Below are 22049 nucleotides of genomic sequence, written 5' to 3'. Positions count from 1 at the left end.
CAAGGCCTTTTTGGGATCCACGTTTAAGTGTCAGCAAACACACATTCACAAATTATAAGAGGATGCCAATTAGACACAAGACACACGTAGACTACAAAGTGGAAGCTTTTAACTACTTCCCCTTGCAACCAAATGGATCCCCGAAGGTGTCGCCGAGCACACGTAAGGGTTTACCGACGAAGAGAAACAAAGAAATCTGGGACACCGCATGGATCTAAATATTTCTAGTTAATCTGCTGCCTTCATGGACAAAGGCGAGGCATGCCAGGACTGTGTGGAGGCTGGGGAACCCAACAGTGTGAGACTGCTGCCATCCAAAGGATAGCTGCTGTATTACAAACCAGTCGATTCAGTAATTGTTACCAAAAATAAATAAATAAATAAAAAAATTAATGATTTCCTTAATTAGAGAAAGTGCTTCAGTAATTTGAACTTCCACAAACATGTTTGTAAGCTTTAAAAAAAAAAAAAAAAAAAAAAAGACTTCATCATCTGTATGATTAAATATTCCTGACCCCATGTGGAAACAGCAGGAAATGTAGCACCATTACAATAAAGGGCAACAACAACGGATTCAGAATTTCACAAATAAAGATTTGAAAGAATTTTATTATTGAAACAAAGATCATCTCAGTCCCAGTCCCTTATGGTTTTCAAAAAGCGTGCTTTGGGTTTTAGCGCCAACATTTCATGACTGTCCTCCAAAGCCCTCTTTGCTTATACAGCAGCATGTATATACTGAAGGGAAAAGGAAAAGGGGGAAAAAAAAAAATCAAAACCTATACAAACAGATCATTTTGGCACAATCAACTCGTACATAGTAATCCTGTGCTGGCATATTATTACCAGTTTGCTCTCCATTGGATCAAAATATCTTTCACTGAAACTCATTCACGATGGATTTTGACCAGAGAGGGAAATACAGTAATCATGTCTGAATCTTTGTAGAAAACAAGGTACAGTAAGAGTGACTGAAAGTCTTTGTTAAAAGGTGTAACGCTCGGTGTTGCAGAGTGTTGATACCAGTAACAAAACATTCCTCCTCACAGACTTCCGAGTCCCAGATCCAGCCTCGGTCTGAACCCGGCAGCATTTCTAAGTTCTGAACTTCATGTAGTGTTTGCATTAGGAGCAAGATGAAAATCTGAAACCTGACAAGTCCAGTGCGAAGCTCTGACCCCTCACAGGGAAACACTGAAGAACTTCCTACTGGATGGTAAATCAGACAAAATTAATGAGAACTGGAAGCGGGGAATTCTGTGATGTTGGCAAAGTTCCTTTGCCAACATTTGGTAGAGCGTTTTGTGTCATCCCACTCAGTAAGCACTTTGGTATACATGCTGGTCAGAGTCACGTCTACTCGATTACATGATAATACAGTCGGACTAGGCCTCAGCGTGGATTTTAATATCCTTGGGCAGTTTTTTTTCTTCAAGTAAAGATACAAAGACTGTTCATTGTAACTCATTCATAAAGCATGCACTCGGATGGACAAAGAATTGTGTCGATTGGACAAAACCCCAAGGTAACAGCAAGATCAGAAGAAAAAGTGCAGATTCTCCATATTCACGTAAAAAGATCGATATAAGAAACGCACTTGCTGACGGCGCTCAACGTTTCTCGGGCATCTCGACTCGATGCTGACCCGGGAAACTGATTTTTTGGGTCGCTCCCTGTAAATACTTGACATCACACTTGGGAAAAAGGCAAAAAGTGGTTCTCCTCTGAGCAGGAGGTCCACCGGGCTCCACTCGGAAGATGAACAAAAATGGCTTCATCTTAACAGTCGTCTCAGATGGACTAGCATGCGGGAAGATTAGCAGACAAAAACAAAAGTAAATGTGATCTGAACACAACTGAAAGTGATAATGGTGCACAAGCCGAAACTTCCAAAACTTCCCGGAGATGAAAAGAAAAAGGCTTTAGGTCTGCATCCCGTCTGCTTCAGCTTACAATTCAAGGATCTTCCGTAGTGCGAAGAAGGGTAACACTGACACCGAGCTCCTCAGAAAACTCGGACACATTCTGTTGCTACAAAAGCCGTAATAAACGGGAAAGACGATTCATTAACAGCAGAGAATAGTTTCTCACTGACGCAATAACTGAACCACAACTTAGGACCACTGCAGGAACAGAGCTCGGGAGTTCGTCCTGAAGGACCGCAAACCCGAGCCCCCCCTCCTTTAATACGCGTGCATATGATTTTAGAAACGAAAAGCTGAACGCACAAACCCGCGTGTGACCGTGCGCACCGGTTTCAAATGAACAGTAATATCTGCATCTCTTTAAAAGAGATAAATAAAGAGAATAAAGTTATCCCAAAAGACTGACAGACGGGCAAGGCAGCTTCTGGATAAAATACAGGCAGACATTCAAAATGTGAGAACAGAAGCTTTAAAGTACTGATACAGAGGAGTGTAAAACAGACTCCTCCCCCATTTTAATATCCAAAATAAATACAAAGAAATAGAGGTTCGACATCTCAACCATTCATTTTTCACTAAGTGGGGAAAACTTTTTCATCATTCGTTTAATTTTTTCTCAACTCAAAAACAAATTCATTGCATTTGGCATTCAATCTGCAGCTTTCATCTCCGTGTCCCTCCTGTTCCCAAAGCAGGAAAAAGAATTTGGAAATCTCCCAAGAACGTGGCAAAGTTTCCATGTTTGACACTTTCACATCTCTGAACTATAAGCAGGGTGTGTAGAAAAACAGACCTGCACAGAGCCACATTTTCTGGATGCACACCAGGCTTCGCCTCATCTCCACAAAAGAAAAAACAAAAGAAAAACAGAGCGTGTCCCGCTTGGTTCCCACTAGAGCCTTTGGCCCCGATGAGAGGAATACTCCCTTCATGGCAATTTTTTTTCTTCTTCTTTTCTCCCCACACAAGCAGAATCTGGAGCTTTCCACCATCTGCTCGGCTTCCAGAGATAACAGGGAACACAGTCTAATAACCACTTTTAAAGTTGCTGTTGATCGTACTCCGCAATGAGTTTCTTAATGTGCGCCAGTTTGTTGTGTAGATATTCACAGCGGTTCTTCTCTTGGCTGTAGTTTGGATTAGTCTGCGATGGAAAAAGCACAGCGTCAGAATCTGATAAACCGCTCACACACTTCATCATCAGCGTCAGTCAGAGCTACAACCTACCTTTTTTATTTTACGATACTCTTGAAGTATTTGATTGTGAACCGTCTGTTCAAAGAAGGAAAGAGTTTAAGTCATTTGTCTTCACATTAAAGGTAAAAGCGTTGTGTTTATTATACGGTTACTCGTGGTGCCGTGGAATCTTTCGCGTCTCTCTCGGGGTATTTACCTTGTACTTGTCTGTGCCGTGTTGGAGCTGTTTCAGCTCATTATCAAGCACCGTGAACTGCCGGGTGATGCCCTCTATTCGAGCATGTAGTCCCCGGTACTCGCTGTACTCGGCGTTGAAATCATTTTTATACCTTTGACGCTGCTCCGGAGAGCTGATCACTGTATATTTCCTAAGGAGAAGAATACAGAAAAAAATATTACTGAACAAGAAGAGCCCAAACTACCAAGGACACTCCCTGTCTGGGCAGCATTTACTTTGGATTTTCTTTGTTTTTTTAAAATGTACTTTTACATTGTCTGCAGTAAAAAACAGATGACACAACTCACAGCACAGTTGTAAGAGTCAGAGTTTCTCAGTTACAAGGCTTTTGTCAGTTTTCCACAAATAAATCATCGAGCTGACCTCGAAGACCTCAGTGGATGCGAGCCAAATTTGAGTGCATTGTTAACATGACCCCAACGTTTTATAAGAATTCTTTCAAAACTGTGTTTACAGACAGAAGGACACACAAACTTTACCAGAACCCAGAAATATAACCAACAAAAATAAGTTGTGAGGAGTGAGAAGAATCAATATCGGCTTTTAAGTCTGACGCTGCGGGAAAAGTGCAACTTAAACCGTAACCCAAAATATGTGTCATCACGTCTGCGTTCATGTTTGAGTTGTGGCTGTGAGGAGGAGGAGTATAATTTTTGTGTCTCAGCCACAGCTATGGAGCTTGGTGGCAAAAGGACGAAAAAGTAATGAGCGCTTTCTGAACACCAGCACGCACCCGTCTCCTTTACGTCACGTCTCACCACCAATGGGACGGTGAACTATCTCCTCTCCTCATGTGTGACTCACGGTGGAGGCTGTCTCATTTATTCTGATGAGTTTAACAAGAAGAAATTTGTCAAAACTTGAATACTCACAATAAATAGTCTGCCACTTCAGGTGAAGATGAAGGAATACTGGTACTGTTACACATCCCATTAAGATCTGAAACGAGAACACACATTTGAATAATCTCAATGTGTCATCTGTGCAGGTCTCTAATGCAAAAGCAGAGAAACGTCAGTATGACTGTTATTTGTATTTAACTATCATCTTTTCTGCCAGTGAAATTAACAGGCGTGCATTTGAGGCACAAACTCGAACAGCAGGGGTCTCAGTTTGTTCGATAAGAATAAGACTCGTCACATGATGCATCACCTACTCACAGTGATGACTAACTGGAGAGCATCCAAATATCAAGTATCACTTTTATTCAGAAATCCACATCTAACGCAGTAAAATACTGTGTGTGTGTGTGTGTGTTGTTCTCACCTGTGCTTCTGTGTGGAATACTGTTGCTTTTGAGGTTTCCTAGGCTCGTCTCACAGGCTCTATTAGGCTCCGACACACACTCGTCACGACTTTTCCTCTCGTTTTCCTGCTCCTTCTCCCTCACCTTCTCTTTATCTTTGCTCTTCTCTTTGTCTTTATGCTTTTTGGACTTCTTTTTAGACTTGGTGTTTAAGGAGGAAGAGCTCTTGTCCCGCGGGGCCTCCAGGATCGTGTGTCTGGGGGAAGATGTTTGAGGGAGCGAAGGCGGCTGACTGAACCTCTCGGGCACCGCAGATTCCTGAGAGTCACAGTCGCGTCCATTGTTGCTGGAGTCATTGCTGACGTCCGACAATGCTTCAAAAGGACGGGGGATGTCGAGCATGGGCAGCTGCTGGGAGCTGGACGGCGTGCCGCCATCTGGCGCTGAACCCACCACTCCCGACGGCGTGCTGCCTGCATCGCCTCTGCCATTGGAAGAGCTGATCTTGCCATTAACCGGGGGTGTTGCAGCCTTGCTAGCGAGGTGCGATATCCTTGGCTTTTTGTTGGCGAGTGGGTCGATGAAGTCGGCAGCGGGCCGTTTCTGGCGAAAACAAAACAGTTTTAGTTTCATACCTTAAAACAGCGTTTGATATGAAATAGTGTTCCAGGTGAAATCAGGCAGGGGAGAGACTAATGAGAGCAGAAAGCAACATAATGAAAACGACAAGACTACAGAGTATTCGAGGAAGAGCACTCTTAGCAGCAAAGACACAATGAGGACTGTGCTTCCTTTTCACAACAGCAGAGATTAGATTACAGACAGCCCTGTTTGACCCAGTCCACTCTGAAGACTTTGGGAGTGGCAGACTCGATGACTTTGTTTGCTCTCCTGACTTGGTGGTGTGAAACAAAGGCAAAGAGCCAGTGAAGAGCTCAGCTTGAACCTCCCAAGCTCTTCTAATCTTCTCCACACAAAGCACCTTTGACACCTGAGATCAAAAGTCTCCTGAGATGACAGCCGGAATGAAAAGACTTCTTTATGATTAGCCATGATGGAGGAGGCTAGACTTTAAGTTTCATGTTCATCAGTGTGGATATGCCTTCCCATTGTTCTGTAGCACTCCCTGATTCAGACCAGACCCAGCTCAGGTTTATGCTGCATTACCTGCTGTGATTCTGTCTTTTTACCAATGCAGCTAAAAATGGAGCCCGGAGGCCTGTGTGTGTGTATTCATATCTTTGTGGGGACCAAAAATTGTAAGTTGACTATGCTTGTGGGGGACTAACAACCCGTTATAGGGACAAAATGCTCGTCCCAACGAGTCTGAAGGCAATTTTCAGACTCAAAATGTGGCTTTAGTGTCAGGGTTACAATTCGGTTATGGGCAGGGTTAGGGTATTAGGGTAAGCGGCTAGGGAAAGCATTATGTCAACGAGATGTCCTCACTAAGATATGGAAACGTGTGTATGTGCGTGTGTTTACAGAGGGAGTGAGCGGAAAGGAAGGGGCAAACAGTAGGTGTCTGAGGCAAGAACAGCTGAGTGGAAGGAGCTATTAATAAAGCAGAGCCTCTTCTCCTCCCTCTGCTTAATGGAAGTGTAAATAATGGTAAATTTAGACGTCTGTACAGACCTAACAGGACAGGCAGTATGAAAATATCAAAAAATTGTTTAGGCAGTAAGGCAGGAAAACACAATTTCACGCAGATATAGTATACCCAAGAAGATATTTTGTATAATAACAAAAGTTAAGTATTCATGGAAACGTGTATATTTATTCAAAGATTCTAGGGGAGCTTCTAATATCCCTTAATGCGTAATTCTGACCAGCAGCAACCACTTAAGAAAACATTTACTCCAAAAGGCACTTTGGAAATTCACAGAGGAGGATACTAAGAGGAAACATTTATACTTTTGCAGACAGCCAGATGATTTAGAAAAACCCTCCTTGGGAAATATCAGACACCACCAGACTACTACAACAACAGTCCGGGGGTCAGGCTGCAGTGTTTGGTAAACTGGTGGAAATGGAAAGAAACGCTCCAGTACACACATTAGGTGGAAATAATCTTACCCCTATTCCTCCTGCCTTTCTACAAGGTTGCTGGAAACATACAAAAGGCTTAAGCATGCTTGGGTTACACATTACGCTTTGTATTTACACTGAATTTTTTTCCTGCCTGGTCTGTATCTCAAACAGGGGTTTTCTATTCTTACATGTAGCTTCCTCCGTCTTAACCAGCCCTTTATCGTGGTCTGATCACAGGAAGAGACTTGTTATTAAATGTTCAGTCAGTAACGAGGAGGAGGCGGCAGAGGGAAACAGCAGATGAGGCTTTAGGAAAATGTGTGGAAGTGAGAGACGGGTTAAAGGAAGAGGAGGCTCACTTGAGATGGAGAGCAGCTGGCCAACTCTTTCGGTGGGCTCTCTGGTGGAGGTGCAGAGCTGTTCTGGGCTTGTTTCCTAAGAGAGTTCATGCACACAGACAGAGACAGAGCCAAGAAAATTTAATACAGTTTATGCATACCTGCAGTGCATTAAAACTCTTATCTATCCAACTATCCTGGTGAGTTAAAGCAACATATGCACTGGCAGCAATGAGGGGCTTAAAGTGCAGGAAAGTGATCTCTTTCAACCTCAGCGTTTGACCAGACACTTCCACACCACTAACACGCTTCTCAGGTCTGAAGCAATCATGGGCTCATAAAGTGTCTTTGAAATGACTTAAACCCTTACAGCTTAAAATCCCCTTTTCTAAGCATACACGGCAAAAAACAGAAAAAGAAATCTAGCTGAAATTGATTCTGTGACAAGCAAATTGTATGTACAAGGACTTCAAAGACCTGAGACAGTCACACTGAGAAGCTCACAGGGTAGCTATGACAACTGAGTGAAGGAGGAGGTACTTGAGAGCAGCATTTAATTATCTACAGAGAAGGCAAAGTTTCAATAATAAAATCTGTGCACATTTTTAACATTTAATGCTTTTAAATCTCTCAGTCACTGCAGTGTGTTTATTTAACGGCTGAACGGTTTTGGCAGCAGCTCGTGCACGATGAGCGAGAGAGTGCCACGACACTCTGAAGTGACAAAGAAAGTGGTGCCGCTGCTCACTTGGGGATGGACGCTTGTTGTGCCGGGTTACATTTATAAAGAGGTTACTTTTGCATGCTCCGACAATAACAGAACGTCGATTTAAAGGCAAACGAGCAATATTTACACGCCGATCGTAACTGCCTCCATTACCCACGAATCATTGCGCGGCCAGGTATGAACAAGGATAAACGGTGCATGCTACGTGCAACAACGTACACTTTCTGAGAAGCATAACTACACGTTAGATTGAAGCATCCCACGGCTACTGCGATTGGCCCGTCGATTCTCCCTGTGCATTTCCAGCTATGTTTAACGTTGAAGTACGATATCAGTGACAGGGCAACAATCAATGCCTCAGTAATCATCACTGTCAATATACAGAGGGGAAAAAAGTCACAGGATTTGTTCCTATCGACTGGCACCGCACGTGTAACAGCAGGACACGACAACAATGTTGACCACTTAGGTAGGATACATCACAGGCTCTACAAGGTATTCCCCACAGATATATGAATCAGTCCTTAAAGTTGCTTTTTTGAAGCGGAACCTCAGTCCGCTGACCTGAGCAGAGTTCCAACGCTGGCTTAAACACTAGCAGTAAAAACAGAATTCACTGGACAAACACCACATGTGGCCATAAAAATAAAGACGCATGCAGAGATGCTCTTGCCACAGCTGAGGACTTTATCAGTAGGGGGCAGTTAGGTACACCAAGTCTCGTCAGTGCCGCACCCTTGTAAAAATCAAGCCGTGTGTGCGTGTGAGTGAGAGAGAGTGAGTGTGCAGCTGACACTCAAAGGCAGGCAGGAGTGAGAGCAGTGAGACAGCGGGCTGAACCTTGGACAGGTGCCACTTCACACATAGATCAGCATGGGCTGGAACACTTGCATCATGTGTGCCCCACTCATGTTGCTGTGCGACTCCTGCGTGACTGACTGCATTAGCTCCAAACACTGGAGGAGCCACGGAGGGGGAGGTGGTATTTAGGTGGGAGGCTGTTTGCTAGTCAGCTGATAAACTCCCCCAAAAAGAGCTCAAAGTACAGTAAAGACACAAATGGGCAGCAAGCATGTACGGATGTTAAAAAGAAAATACAAGAGCACACACACGAAATACTGACTAGACTTTCCGACAAAAAACTGAGAACTGCTGCAGTGCATGAGACTGCGTGTTGCATTATGAACACTCAGTGTTAATATCCTGGCTGCCTTCAGGTGTGGGCACAGTTAAGGTTACTGTGGATAATTGGAGCTATTCTGGAGTCCACTACATAAACACAAACTGAGGACTGAATGTTGCTGGTCTATATATAGCCGGTCGGACGCTCGCTCCCTCGCTGGCTTGCTTTTCCTCGGCGTTCCAGACCATGAGAAACCAGATTTTTCCACCGGGACGGAAGCCAGCAGCTCACGCTGTTAACAAATACAACTCTAAGAGGAAATTCAGTGGAATGCAGAAATCTTCCTGGGGCACAGAGAAAGTCGAGCACATTGATACCTCCCAAAAAAAAAAAAAAAATCCTTAAAGAAAATAATTTCAATCCAAAAATATCCTTATACATGCAACGATCACGTCTCATAAACGACACAAGGAAAATATTAAAGAAAAATAAGCATGCATAGATATTAAACATTACTTCTATGCGCCGTAAGACTTTAAACTCATAACCATCACGCTGGCGCTTAACTCCCGCCAGAAATACAAACAAGGTGCTTTTCAAGATTTTTAAGCCACAACACGTGAGATGAAAGTTAAATCTACTGATCTACCAGAAATGCTGCTGTACAAATGAACACTGCTACAGTATCAGAGCCTTCTAACTGCTGGCATGCTATCCCACTGAACACACATATTCATTGTAACTGCTGACATACCTGAACAGAATTCTCTTGAGAAGCTGCTGGTCTCCTTCTGTGTAGCCTGGCCAGTCCTTCTGAATTTCCTTATACAAAAAGTCCTTTAATGTGAAAGTGTTTTCTCTCCCATTCAGGTTTGCAACCTATGAAAGGAGCAGAAATCTCAGGTGAGCCCAGCTACTATCAAAGTATCAGGAAATCTACATGATGGCCAAGAGTGTGTGTGGGACCTGTTGCAGGTGGCTATCCAGGGAGTCTTTGTCTAATGGCGAGAGACCATCCTTCTGCAACCTCAGGATCAGCTCGGGCTTCTTGTAAGGCTTGAGAGCCAGCAGGTGGACGAGGCGCTCTCGGAGCGGCCTGTGCTGAGTTGCGCTCTTCTTCAGCGTACTGCTCGAGATGATGACGGGTCGAGACGTCCTCCGTAAGGGGGCGACATCTGAGAGTCCAGGTGCCGGTTTCCGGATCTGAACCTTCTTACCTGAGAAGAGTTAAAACGCACAGACTGATGTTACACATTTTAACGGATCTTTCAAAGAGCAGTCTTAGGAAAACCGTCTGCAGTTTATTTACGAGTTACGACGAGACGCTCGTCTTATGATGATTTTAATTATAAGGGGTGTTTATTTATCACAAATAAACACAGTGTTAGAAAAATGAGTCATCAGGTTGCTTTTTGGTTGGCAGCCAGTGTATTTTATTTTCTTAAGAACAAAAACTGCAATTTCATCACAGCATCTTTGGACACAGTGGCTGTTAAAGGCTGGGAAAGCTTGCAGATGACTCATAGGTGACGCATTGTGAAATGATCTTAAGTTCAAGTCTGTGTGGCAACACTAAACTTCCAGCAAAAAGCAGTGATCGCCATCTCCCAGTGACACCTTGCTTTCGGATCACCTGGTGAGACCAACAGCCCGTTTGCTTCCTAGCACGCGGACCGAGCGTGCTTGACTCAGAGCCTCATGGTGAACAGGCTCACACTAGATTTCTTTTTTTTGTAGGCAGTGAGGCAGAGCCGCTGCGGCTTTCTGCTTCGACTGACACTCAGGGCACTGCGGTGCGGGTCTGATACCAAAACAGAGATTCAGGAAGTGGACGTGTTATGTGTGGATGTGCCTGGGGGCATTTCCTCCTCTGTGTGTTTTTAAATTACATTCAAGGAGAAATGGATCAGTGCGTATGAGCCTTTACAGCAAGCACGCATGCTGTTACCGTGAAAGTACACTGCCGTTCAGACACAGGTCACTTTCTGTTAACGCTTCATTCAGATGACCACAGCGAGGAAGCTCAAACACTGGTACAGTGAGAACCCATTCACCAGCAGAGCACGGGCCAAGTGTGGGTGTTTGCAGGGAAATATCGCTTCACACGAACCAAAAGCTCAACACTGGTAGTCTTACTAGTCTGTGTGAGTAGGAGACTCTGAAAATGACAGACCAACAGTTGGTATTCATGTGTCATAGTATCGCGTTTTCTCACCTACGTATCGTCCCCCAGGCTTGATGACGATGGCACTCCTGCTGCGAGTCTCCTCCTCAACCTGGGCCATGCTTTCCTTGGCCTTCTGGTAGGAGTCGTCTGTGGCACATACTGTAATCTTGTCCTGGATCCCACCCAAACAATCCAGCTGAATGCTCCCTTCACTGCCAAAACAAAAAGGAGGTGGTGAGAGAGGAAGACGGAGAATGGACAGAAGTTTGAACTGGAAAAAATCCCATTAGAATCCCTTTTATTGGAGATGGGGAATAAGACACTTGTGATACATTTAAACGAGTCCTACTTTAAAGTATTGCAACAGTGTATTTATAACATTAAGTATTAAAGACTATTTTCACTACTCCACCCCTTCACCGTGCATTCCTGCCCACATGAGAGCCATTAAACCCCCCGGAGGGCACAACTATTATTTTTTCAATTTCCAGCCAACTGTGGGTTCCCACAGTACGACTCACTGCGGCATCAAATCCTATTCTTTCACAGACTTTCCGGCTCCCTTTGATTAGGATTTGGCAGAAAATGAGATGGTGCTAGCACAGTTGATGGAAGCTGAGCTCTGTCATTTGGGTTTTAGACTGCAACTGGAGGTTGACGAGGATCAAGTCGGAGATTCGAATTAACTCCAGCTGACCCACTTTTTAAAAATACTTTGAGAACAATGGGGTCAGAAACTTGACAAGTACAAGATCCTTGTAGTTCCTCATTCTGTTCCTCCATTTCCTTCCTCATCGACGCACACATCTGCCGGCATTAATTTGATTCAGTCACAGTTTGCGGACGTTATGTGTCGAGTCTTTCCCACCTCTACTTGCTGGGATGGGCCCGACCACCCATGATTGAAGTTTAACTGTACTGGAACACCAGATAGCTTAAGTTCTTACCTCAACATTATTTTGCAAGAATATTTTGTTTAATAACTCAATTTTGGGTTAACTCGACAGAACAATGTCGTCACTCAGCTCGCGGCACCTTTTCATATTTAACTGGAAAAAGATGAAGAACAATTGAACCATTTACCAAAGTTCATAAAAGTCACAGCGTCCCGGAGCCGAAGCCCCGATTGTCTTCATCTATGCTGCCTGTAAGGTGGTGAATTGAGAGACCTGATGATTGGCCTCAGGTCCCGAGTTCAACAGTATTTCCAAGCAACAGTCTGCCTGAAAATACTCATTAGATAATTGAAGTCCAAAGACTGCTGACTATTTACACATGGTTTAAATATGTTGACAGAACATGACATTACATCTTGTGTTTTTATGGAGTGTTCCTAGTGCCAGTCCCAAGCCCGGATATGTGGGAGGGCTGTGTCAGGAAGGGCATCAAATCAAACATGCGGATTCATCTGCTGTTGGAGGACTGACTCCTTGGGTAATACACGAGTGACCGTAGGCACCTTCGTGTATTTACATAAGAGAAATTAATAAGAAAGCACTGCTGGTGTTTGCGCTCTTCACCTGGTGATGTACTGCTGGATGCAGTCGAAGCTGCCCTGCGGGTTATCTCTGCCCACATTCGACAGGTAGAAAGTAAAAGTTTGGAGTTCGCTTGAATTTTCTGAGCGTGGTATTGAAATTTTCTGTTGAAGACAAAAACAAAACAAACGATACATTAACTCAGCATGAAAGTAAAAAATGGATTTCACAAAGGTCTGATGCATATTACAAACACGTTTAACATTCTTTCCAGACACTTTTCCTGTATGTTGTTTGCATTGCTGTAAACAGGATGTCACTGTGGTACATAATATTTAAGAAAAAAAAAAAGCTTATAAAGCTCCAGGGGTTTTCTGCTCATTTAAAAACCACGCAAAATGCATGTAAATCTACCACCTTGTGTTTCTACGGCATTCATTCACAACTACAGAGTGTTTTAATTGTTGTCCAAATGCACCACTAAAATATGTTAGCAGAACAACTATGGTAGGTATTTCTGCAGTCTGTGGCTTTGGATGTAGTTGCAGTGCGCACATACTACTCTGCCCCCACAAAAAACCCTCCTCCAGCACTACAGGTGTTGGTTATAAAAGACTGAGGTGAACGTAGAATTAACCACCGTCATCTGGCTAATAAGCCTCTTATCATAAAGCAAAGCTTCTGGATACTTTGGTTAAGTAGAGGAAATAGTTTTAGAAGAGAGCCGAGATTCAGATGTTGCGTTTTTCCTTTAAAGTAGATAGAGCAAAACTACAATAGTGCCCAGTGTGAATATAGCTGACATTTTAATGCAGTGGAAAGACACAGGCTGGTAATCATCTTAAAGGGCAATGTGTAGAGTGAGCGGAGAAAGCACGGGGCGACACCCAAACCTTGGCTGACACACTTCTGATTCACCTCAAAATGATTTTATTATGCTGTGAATTCAACAGTGAATTGATTCGTCGCGTAAAGAAACTTCTTCACTAAAGGAGCGCGAGCGGAGGCAGAGGTTTGTGTTTTAAGCACATCTGACCAAATTCAAGTGGTGTCACCGCCAAGGACTGTGCATCACACTGAGCCAGTGCGACAAAAGGCTGACGTTACATATTTGGTGGTTTTGGACACCTAGCAGAGGTCCTCTTGATTGGTGAGCAGGTTACTGCTGGTGACCCAGCCTCGATCCGAGGCTCTGCCTGTGACTCACAGGCTCCTTAATCAGTGCTGGAAGTCACATGCAGGCGGCTAAACCGTTTTACCAAAGACAGAAAGTGTGGAGGCTGCAGGTGACACAATCACCTGTATTTTCCTACCTCTAAAAACTGTTCCATAACTCTGAAAACAGCTTTGTTAACAAAAGGGAAAATGATCATTTACAAATTATAGCACACTTTTTTTGTTAGTTATCTGCATTAGCCCAGTTAATTAGCAGCAGTAACACTGACCACCCTACTACACTGTACAGCCTGTATTTACAAAGAGAGAGCAGGGACAAGATCAGGTGTAAGAGGAGGGAAACTCAGAAGTTCCTTTCTTATGGAACAAAGTATGACTCAAGTGCACAACAAGATTTATAAAGAGTGAAGTACACCGCCTGCGCTCAGAAAACATCACAACTGTAAGAAAAACACCCATAAAACCAGCCACACCTATCAGCACCATCTGGTGATTGTGCTCACATCCACGTTTGTCCCGTTTAGGAAATCTGGCCCTATATGTACTCAATGTTCTTGGTCCATTTTGTAATGAGCCCCGACCCCATCGCTCGTCTTTACAGATCAACCGGCAGTGTTGCCATTGCAACAGAGACAAATGGACGCAGCCCCATTATGACTCCAGCACCCACATACTTACTTGTACTTGCAATAAAACTCTGGCCTACAGCAAACAGGAAAAATACAGACTATGCAGATAAAAGCAGCTTACTCTAAGATCAGTAAGGGCATTTCTATTGAGCGTTTCATGCTCGAAAATGCTTGCTAGCTTTGATGGCAACACATCTCCAGGCTTTCAGCACATTATAAAACCCGTTACGGCAGTTTAAGAACACGAAATGCACGTGGGAAGAAGATCAACAATGATACAGTATGTCATGGTGTTGAAAGACACCTACATATCCAGTTTAAACATACTGTACGTGTGTCACGTTTAGTTGAAAGAGCAGCAGATCGATGTGTTGACTGTGAATCCAGATCTAATTAAGAGGCACCGGAGCTGACTGAGAGGCAGGGCACAGGGGAGTGACTCAGTGACTCAGTGACTCACGCTGGAGAGGATGAAAGAGTGAGAAGAGGCTCCTCCACACCAAATGGCTCAGGCTCCACGCTAACAAACTGTCGAAACCACCACGTGGACGTAGGGCTGCTCGATTATGGCAAAAATGGTAATCACGATTATTTTCACTGAAACTGAGATCTCGATTATTTGACGATATTTATTTAACCCTTTAAGACCTACTATAGAACCAAGTCCGTCAGAGCTTATATTATTTTTTTACATGTTGTAGTGCCATTTGTGGGAGCATTTCAAGTTGCTATACAACTGTTATAGCCCATATTTTAATAATATGTATGCATTAAGTCCATAGTAACTACATTAATTGCAAAAAAGTGCAATAAACTACAAAAAAAATTGAAAATAGTTTTTGTTTTTTTACATATATTTCTACTTGGAGAAATTTAAGAGGTTTATCCCTCAAAACTTTAAATACAAAAAAAGTTGCAAAAAATAGTTTACAACAACAGGAAATTTATTTTGAGTGTCTTCATAGTTTTATTTTGGAGATAAAGCAATTTTTATATACTGCAGGAAAAACAAAAAAAACAATCCTATGATGCAAATTTGCAAAGAAAACAGCAGGTGCATCAAAATAAACTATTTCCAGCAGTGCAATTCGAGTTCTAAGCATCCCAGCAACTATTCAGAAAAGTCAAACATGACCAGTATAGGCTTTTAAGGCCTACAAGTAAAAAAAACCTACATTTTCCGCGAAAATGACGTCACTTCCAGTTTCGGGGAGGAAATGGCGGACATGCGATAGTTAGCGGTGACGTCTGTTTCAATGTGCGAAGTGTTATGAACAGCTGATCGGATCGGCAAAGCGTGTTTCTGGAATATTATGTTTTTGTTCCTGCAAGCGCTTTTTATGCAATTTTTGAAAAGCTTTATGTGGAAGGAAACCCTGACCGAGGACAAGCTGATGGCATAAGATGCAAGTACAACTCCTCTGGTTTCAAAAAAATAATAATTATTGCGCTAGCTTACACGGTTCAGGTTCTACAGGGATTTAAAAATAGTTACACAAAACGGAGCGTGCTGCTCTGACCGGCTTTAAAGGGTTAACAATAACAATGTATTGAATAATGACTTTAAAAAATTATATAAAATAGTGTGCAACACCACTGAAGTTTTTTTTTTTTTTTAACTCTCTTTTCAACCAACAGCAGTCACTCTCCTCTACAAATAACTTCTGCTTAGCTTTCCGAGCTTCCCTCGGGTCCTCTTAATTAGCGGTCTCCAACCTTTTTTGCGCCACGGACCGGTTTATGCCCGACAATATTTTCACGGACCGGCCTTTAAGGTGTCGCGGATAAATGAGGGAGGGGCTAATAATCGGCTCAGTCATTTTTAATGATCGTTGAAAGCCCAGATCGTAATCGTGATTAAAATTCAATTAATTGAGCAGCCCTACGTGGACACATGAACGAGCACCGCTTCTAAAGAAAGTTATCACTGTTGAGATCAAAACCTGACAAGAAACGCCTCCCACCAAGACCGAGTCTTTGGTAAATCAGATGCACAGGTGACAAAGTGTCTTTGATCACACTGAGCAGGCACGACTAGATATGGATGATTTTTTTTTTTTTAATTTCTTTTTTTTTTTTTTTTTTTAATATATGCATTAAGTAGAGCCAACATTTTAATAATACATTAAATAAGTTATGAACTTTTAACACTCGAACTGAAAAATGTGACTGCAGATCCGGTTTGGTCAGAGTACCCAGAGCTCCGGTCTGCATCAAGACTAAGAGGCTAACTGGGTTAAGTTTTATTTGCATGGTTAAAACCTTCCAATTATTAAAGCTTTGAGAGCTTTAGCACAAATCAAAGGAATACAAACAAAGAAACATTTTAAAGAGATTACCCATCACCGCCTTGTGGGACCGTCTGATGTTCAACACACAACCAAATTAAGTGCAGTTCTTCGCAGTGTTAAAAAGGATCTGAAAATTTAAATTTAAAAAAGAAAAAAAAAAAAAAAAAAAAAAAAAGAAGTTTTACAGAGACAGGGATGCAGCAAATTCACCATACCTTTCATTTTTAATCAAGCCAAAACCCCACAAACTTGATATCCACACCTCTTATCAAGGTGAGAAGAGAAGAAAGTCTGTCAGTGTCAAATCTTTGGCTTAGAAAGTATTAATCTATTTATTTTTCTTAAATTGGAGACACCAAGATTAAATGGATGACACTATTGACTTGTTCAGCTTCAAGCCAGCCAGAGAGCTGTCCAAATCCTCTCCAATTGAGCCGACTATGCTTGACTAGAAATCATGGTGCACGGTGGCCGATATCAGGAGCAGAGCAAGAAAGTCATGAAAAACAGTGATTCATGAGGAGATACACGATGGATCTGGGGGAGGATAAGAAAACAATAATACCCCCGCCCCTGGATCTAATAATTGACCCTCCAAGTCCCTTGTTAGAGGGACAGCAATCAAACCCTGAATGGAAATGTGAAGGGCAAATTCTGCAAATCCACAGTCAGCCCTTACCCTGGGCACACCCACGAAAGCAATACAACAATGAAATCTGGAAACATGAGCCAGTCCTGCTGCTGATACATGTGCTGATAGTTTACAGTGTGAGGTAGCAGGCTTATCTGTATCCGTTCGACTAAGATATGCATAATGATAATTTTTCCTTGCACTCTGCATCCATAACACAAACAGGCATGGTATTTTTTACACGTGCTGCGGGGGGAGGAGCCAGAAACGCCGCTCATCGAGCAGTTAATGAATCCGTTATGAGAATTTCTGAGTATGTGGGAGAAGCACAACCTGCAGCAAAACATGTTTTAAAAATAATCTGGGGGCAAAGCTACTGAATGTTTCAGCATTTTCAGATTTAACTGTCCTTCCTGGCTCTAGAAGATCCTGTGGAGGGGCAACTTTGGACATGAGCAATATTAAGCGATGTGTAGTCTTTTATCTATCTTTGCAGCAGTCTGTAATGTCTGCGCATTTTTTAAATAGACAAAATCAAACAAGAACAAGTGATTAAATTTTTTTTAAGCTCAATCTTGATGACTTTGCTTTGTGGGATGATCAGTGTGCAGGAAAAACTCTGGTACTGTACATCCACCACCTCTTCTGAAGAATTCATAAAAAAGGATGTGTGTGTCACTTTTACCAAAACTGCATTTTAGGACAGAATATTTCTGCAGCCAGAATGAAATATGAGGGAGAGACGTCTCATCATCCAGATCAAAGTTTTCCATGTTTTATGCAGCCAGCGTTTGTGTTTTTTGGCCATTTAAAATATGAAACCTGTCTGGAAAATATGTCTCCCATTTCGTTTCTAGCCTTTTGGATTTTCCCCCACTTTTCTAAAAAGTATGTGTGCAAACTCTGTCAGAGCTGAACCAGATGAATGAATCTGAGTGAATGAATATTGGATCTCTTGACAGCCAGGCCATCTGTTCTGTAATTCAGTCACTTTCACACTTGTGACTTGCATTCTCATCTTAACACCAACAGATTTTTTCCCTGAGCAAGCCTGCTGCATCATAACTGCAGCCTGAAACGACCGGCAACAGACAGCAGGACCTTCTACAGAACATGTGACCAAATGTGTGTTAAGTTAAAGACAGGTGGGTAGGTAACGCCTACCATGACGCTTCTTATAAAAACTGCAGCGTCACATTGAATAATCAGCCTGTAAACTGGAGATAAAGCCATCTTTCCACAGCAGACGTGTTCATACACATAAAATAAATGAGCATTAAATGAAAGAGCGCCTGGCTCCATGGTTCTGCAGTGCACCAAAATACTGACAGCAGGCAGGAAAGCTTGCTACAACTCTAAATACAAGGCTATTGTGCATAATGTTATAGCAAGAATATTAGTTCTAAATTTTAAAAACAATGCAACCTGAAATACTAAATACTTGGCTATACTTGAGCTACAGCAGTGGTCCCATCTGCTGCTTTACAGGCTACATACATAAATGATGAATGGGGAGCTTCTGCAGACTCCGGTCTGTTTGTGTACATCAGGAAACAACTCGTGGATACAGTCAAGAAAAACGTCTTGCCCTGAAAATATTTTTAACATATTTAGAGCATTAAACTTCCATAAGGAGACACATATTGGCAGATGTTTTGTTAGCAAGCAGGTTAATATTAAAAAAAAAAAAAAGTGTGCTGTTAGAAAGTATACCAGCCACCAATCTATTTAACTTTGTCCATCAGTAGAAATTTAAGTTCTGTAATTCAGTGATGATCGTCTGTTTTATTTTAACCATTTTTCATGTTAAAGTTCAAACATTCATTGTGCCTGCTGAGACCTGCTGATATGGGAACTGTAAAGCTTATGAGGAGGCTGCCTGAGGTTACAACGGAAACAGTAAGACACATTTTAACCACATTTCTCAATACGGTGCCAACCTGTGCCGGAGCTTTTTATATCACGTTCAGTGACCGAAGATAACCTGGTGTCAAAGCCTTTATATAAGCCAACAGCCTGGGGTGCAGACGAGGCAGTGCCAATGAGAGCAAGTGTGTAGGAGGGCAGGATTAAGACAGATGTATGAAGCATCATTATGGATAAAGATGCTAGAAATCTCTGGTTTTGTGGGTATTGTGACCACGCTGGCAGAACAGAAACACCACTTGGGACACAAATGCACTGCTAATAAAACATCTGGGCATGGCAGACACTAAGGTTTCCAAAGTAGAAGAGCAAATAGACAGTATGCATGTCAGACGGGGCAGGCTGACACACGTCAAGCGGGCATGTTGCCTTTAATGGAAGAAGCTGCTTGTGCAGAGTTCATCATTGTCGGACAGTTAGCTGCTGATACAAGGAGCGCTGGCACCACGGTGACATTTTTATATCATGGAAAGGCACAATTAAATTATAGGATTTGAAGGAAAACGTCAGTGCGTTCTGCTTACTTTGTTTACTCCACTGTCCGCTACTCGTTTTGCATTAAGAAAGAAAACTGGGCACTTTGCATGGCACTGCTTGCTGTACCATGCAAACTACACCAATACTCATGCAAAATATTATCAGGATGTCCTAAAAACTCCCTGAAAAGCCTTCAGTTAATCCAAAATGCTGCAGCAAGAGTAGCGACAGGGACTAGAAAGAGAGAGCATACTTCTCCTATATTGGCTTCCATTCATTGGCTCCCTGTTAAATCCAGAATTTAAAATCCTGCTCCTCACATACAAGGTCTTAAATAATCAGGCCCCATCTTATCTTAATGACCTTATAGTACCATATCACCCCATTAGAGCACTTCGCTCTCGCACTGCAGGCTTGTTGTTTCTAGAGTATTTAAAAGTAGAATGGGAAACCAAGCCTTCTGTTTTCAAGTCGTTCTTCTGTGGAACCAGCTTCCAGTTTGGATTCAGGAGACAGACACTAGCTCTACTTTTAAGATTAGGCTTCAAACTTTCCTTTTTGCTACAGCATAGTTAGGGTTGGATCAGGTGAGCCTGAATCTTCCCTTAGTTATGCTGCAATGGGTGTAGGCTGCTGGGGGATTCCAAATTCATTGAGTGATTCTTCTTCAGTCACCTCTCTCACTCACTATGTGTTAGTAGACCTCTCTGCAGTGAATCATACTTTTTATTCATCTCTGTCTCTCTTCCACAGCATGTCTTTTATCCTGTCTTCCTTCTCTCACCTCATCCAGTTGCAGCAGATGGCTGCCCCTCCCTGAGCCTGGTTCTACCAGAGGTTTCTTCCTGTTAAAAAGGAGTTTTTCCTTCCCACTGTTGCCAAGTGCTTGCTCATAATGGGTGACCTGATTGTTGGGGTCTCTGTGTTACTGTAGAGTCTTTACCTTACAACATAAAGCACCTTGAGGCGACTGTTGTTGTGATTTGGTGCTGTGTAAATAAAACTGAATTGAACTATTAAGTAGTTCAATCTGACCATTTTTCAGTTTGGACAAATAAATCTAACAATCTAATAAAATAAAATCAGAAAAGCCTCAACTCTGGTTAAAATAAATACAATTAATTTTTCAAATTTCAAATAAACAAAATTAGATGTGATCACTTTAATAAGTGCACTTTAAACTTTAACTCAGTTACAGTTTGTACTAGAGACAAAATTCAAAAGAGATTTGGAAAGTGGAGATGATCAATCTTAACAGGACATTCGGGGTCCTGTATGATACGTAGATGATAAAACTATCAAACATCATTCGTTAGAATTCCCACTGTGGACAAACACATGACTGACAAAGAGTACACATGAAACACAAGCCTTCCTTTATCTTGCTTTCATAATATGTCTGAATATAGGTATGAAGACAGAGGCAGAGGACATGACGCTGCAAGAGGTTTCTTTTTCTCCCCTACTAATCAGTTTTGTCAGATCACGTTATTTGGAAGGAGAAGCAATAGAAAACAAATTTACGTGACTAACATCACGACAGGGCCAAACGGCTGCCTCAAGTTCTGTGGCAACAGTGCTTTAAGGTCGAGCAGCGCTTACACAGCACATGACACAATGGCAAGGAGTGCATCATTACATTTAACATCTTTTTAACATCTCACACTCACACACAGTGTCATGCTTACAAAGAAACAGCAAACTTGTTGGGTGCGTCACCATTGAAATTATCTTGAAAATCTGAATTGCGTTATACAATCACCTGCCATTCTGTTAAGTACACCTCACCGTCTTCAGAACGAGGTCCTCTGCCATCGATAAAGCATTTATCACCCAGAGAACTGCCTATTACTGAACCTCTCCGTGCCTAAATGAATCAAATTGCTGTCACATGGCTGATACCCGCATTAACAAGCAGATGGATAGGTGTACCTAACAAAATGACTGATAAATGTGTAATAAAGACATCTTTTGAAACTGAAAGTGGCAAATACCTGCGATAATTCAACAAGGTCAACTGTAACAAAACTGAGGTGATGATGTAGGTATAGTAGCGTGTTTACGGAGCGGAATACATTCTTACCCCTTGGTTTCCATTAAATCTTATCAATGGCGATGATGACAGGACCTGTGAAAAGAAACAAAAAGATTAATTAACGTCAGCCAAGTTACCACAAACACCTTTTGTTTTTTAATTAACTGCTCATGTATGGATATTAAAACTGTTCCGTGAGGGCAAAAATGTGATTTTGAAACCGTCAGCAGTAGATTAAATGGTAACAAAGTAAAGCCATCATCATTTCCGTCCTTTGTCTTTAGAAAAGATACCAGACACTTTGCTAGCTCCTGTACCTGACCCGGGTGAAATCTGTTTATTCCAGTGTAAATGAACTGTGATAGATGGGGAAGACTGAAAAATCCGCCCAGCGTTGGAGAAGCAGAAGCAGTC

At 42.4% G+C, this 22049-nt stretch overlaps 1 protein-coding gene across 1 annotated transcript in view; it reads right to left on the bottom strand.

Annotated features, from left to right (window-relative positions):
- Positions 1 to 2378: 2378 nt before the first annotated feature.
- The window catches only part of ell (elongation factor RNA polymerase II), a 35592-nt gene continuing 15921 nt past the window's right edge, over positions 2379 to 22049 (bottom strand). The window contains exons 2-12 of the mRNA XM_026157608.2: positions 21684 to 21728; positions 12513 to 12634; positions 11041 to 11204; positions 9792 to 10042; positions 9580 to 9704; positions 6997 to 7072; positions 4627 to 5209; positions 4233 to 4299; positions 3319 to 3490; positions 3153 to 3197; positions 2379 to 3069 (exon numbers count right to left, since the gene is read on the bottom strand). Of these exons, the coding sequence (XP_026013393.2) occupies positions 2965 to 3069; positions 3153 to 3197; positions 3319 to 3490; positions 4233 to 4299; positions 4627 to 5209; positions 6997 to 7072; positions 9580 to 9704; positions 9792 to 10042; positions 11041 to 11204; positions 12513 to 12634; positions 21684 to 21728 (1755 nt within the window). The 3' untranslated portion in view covers positions 2379 to 2964. The remainder of the gene's footprint in view (positions 3070 to 3152; positions 3198 to 3318; positions 3491 to 4232; positions 4300 to 4626; positions 5210 to 6996; positions 7073 to 9579; positions 9705 to 9791; positions 10043 to 11040; positions 11205 to 12512; positions 12635 to 21683; positions 21729 to 22049) is intronic.

This window comes from Astatotilapia calliptera, chromosome 23 (genome assembly GCF_964374335.1).
Source record: "Astatotilapia calliptera chromosome 23, fAstCal68.1, whole genome shotgun sequence".
NCBI classification, from domain to species: Eukaryota; Metazoa; Chordata; class Actinopteri; order Cichliformes; family Cichlidae; genus Astatotilapia; species Astatotilapia calliptera.
This window is presented reverse-complemented; position numbering and strand designations above follow the sequence as displayed.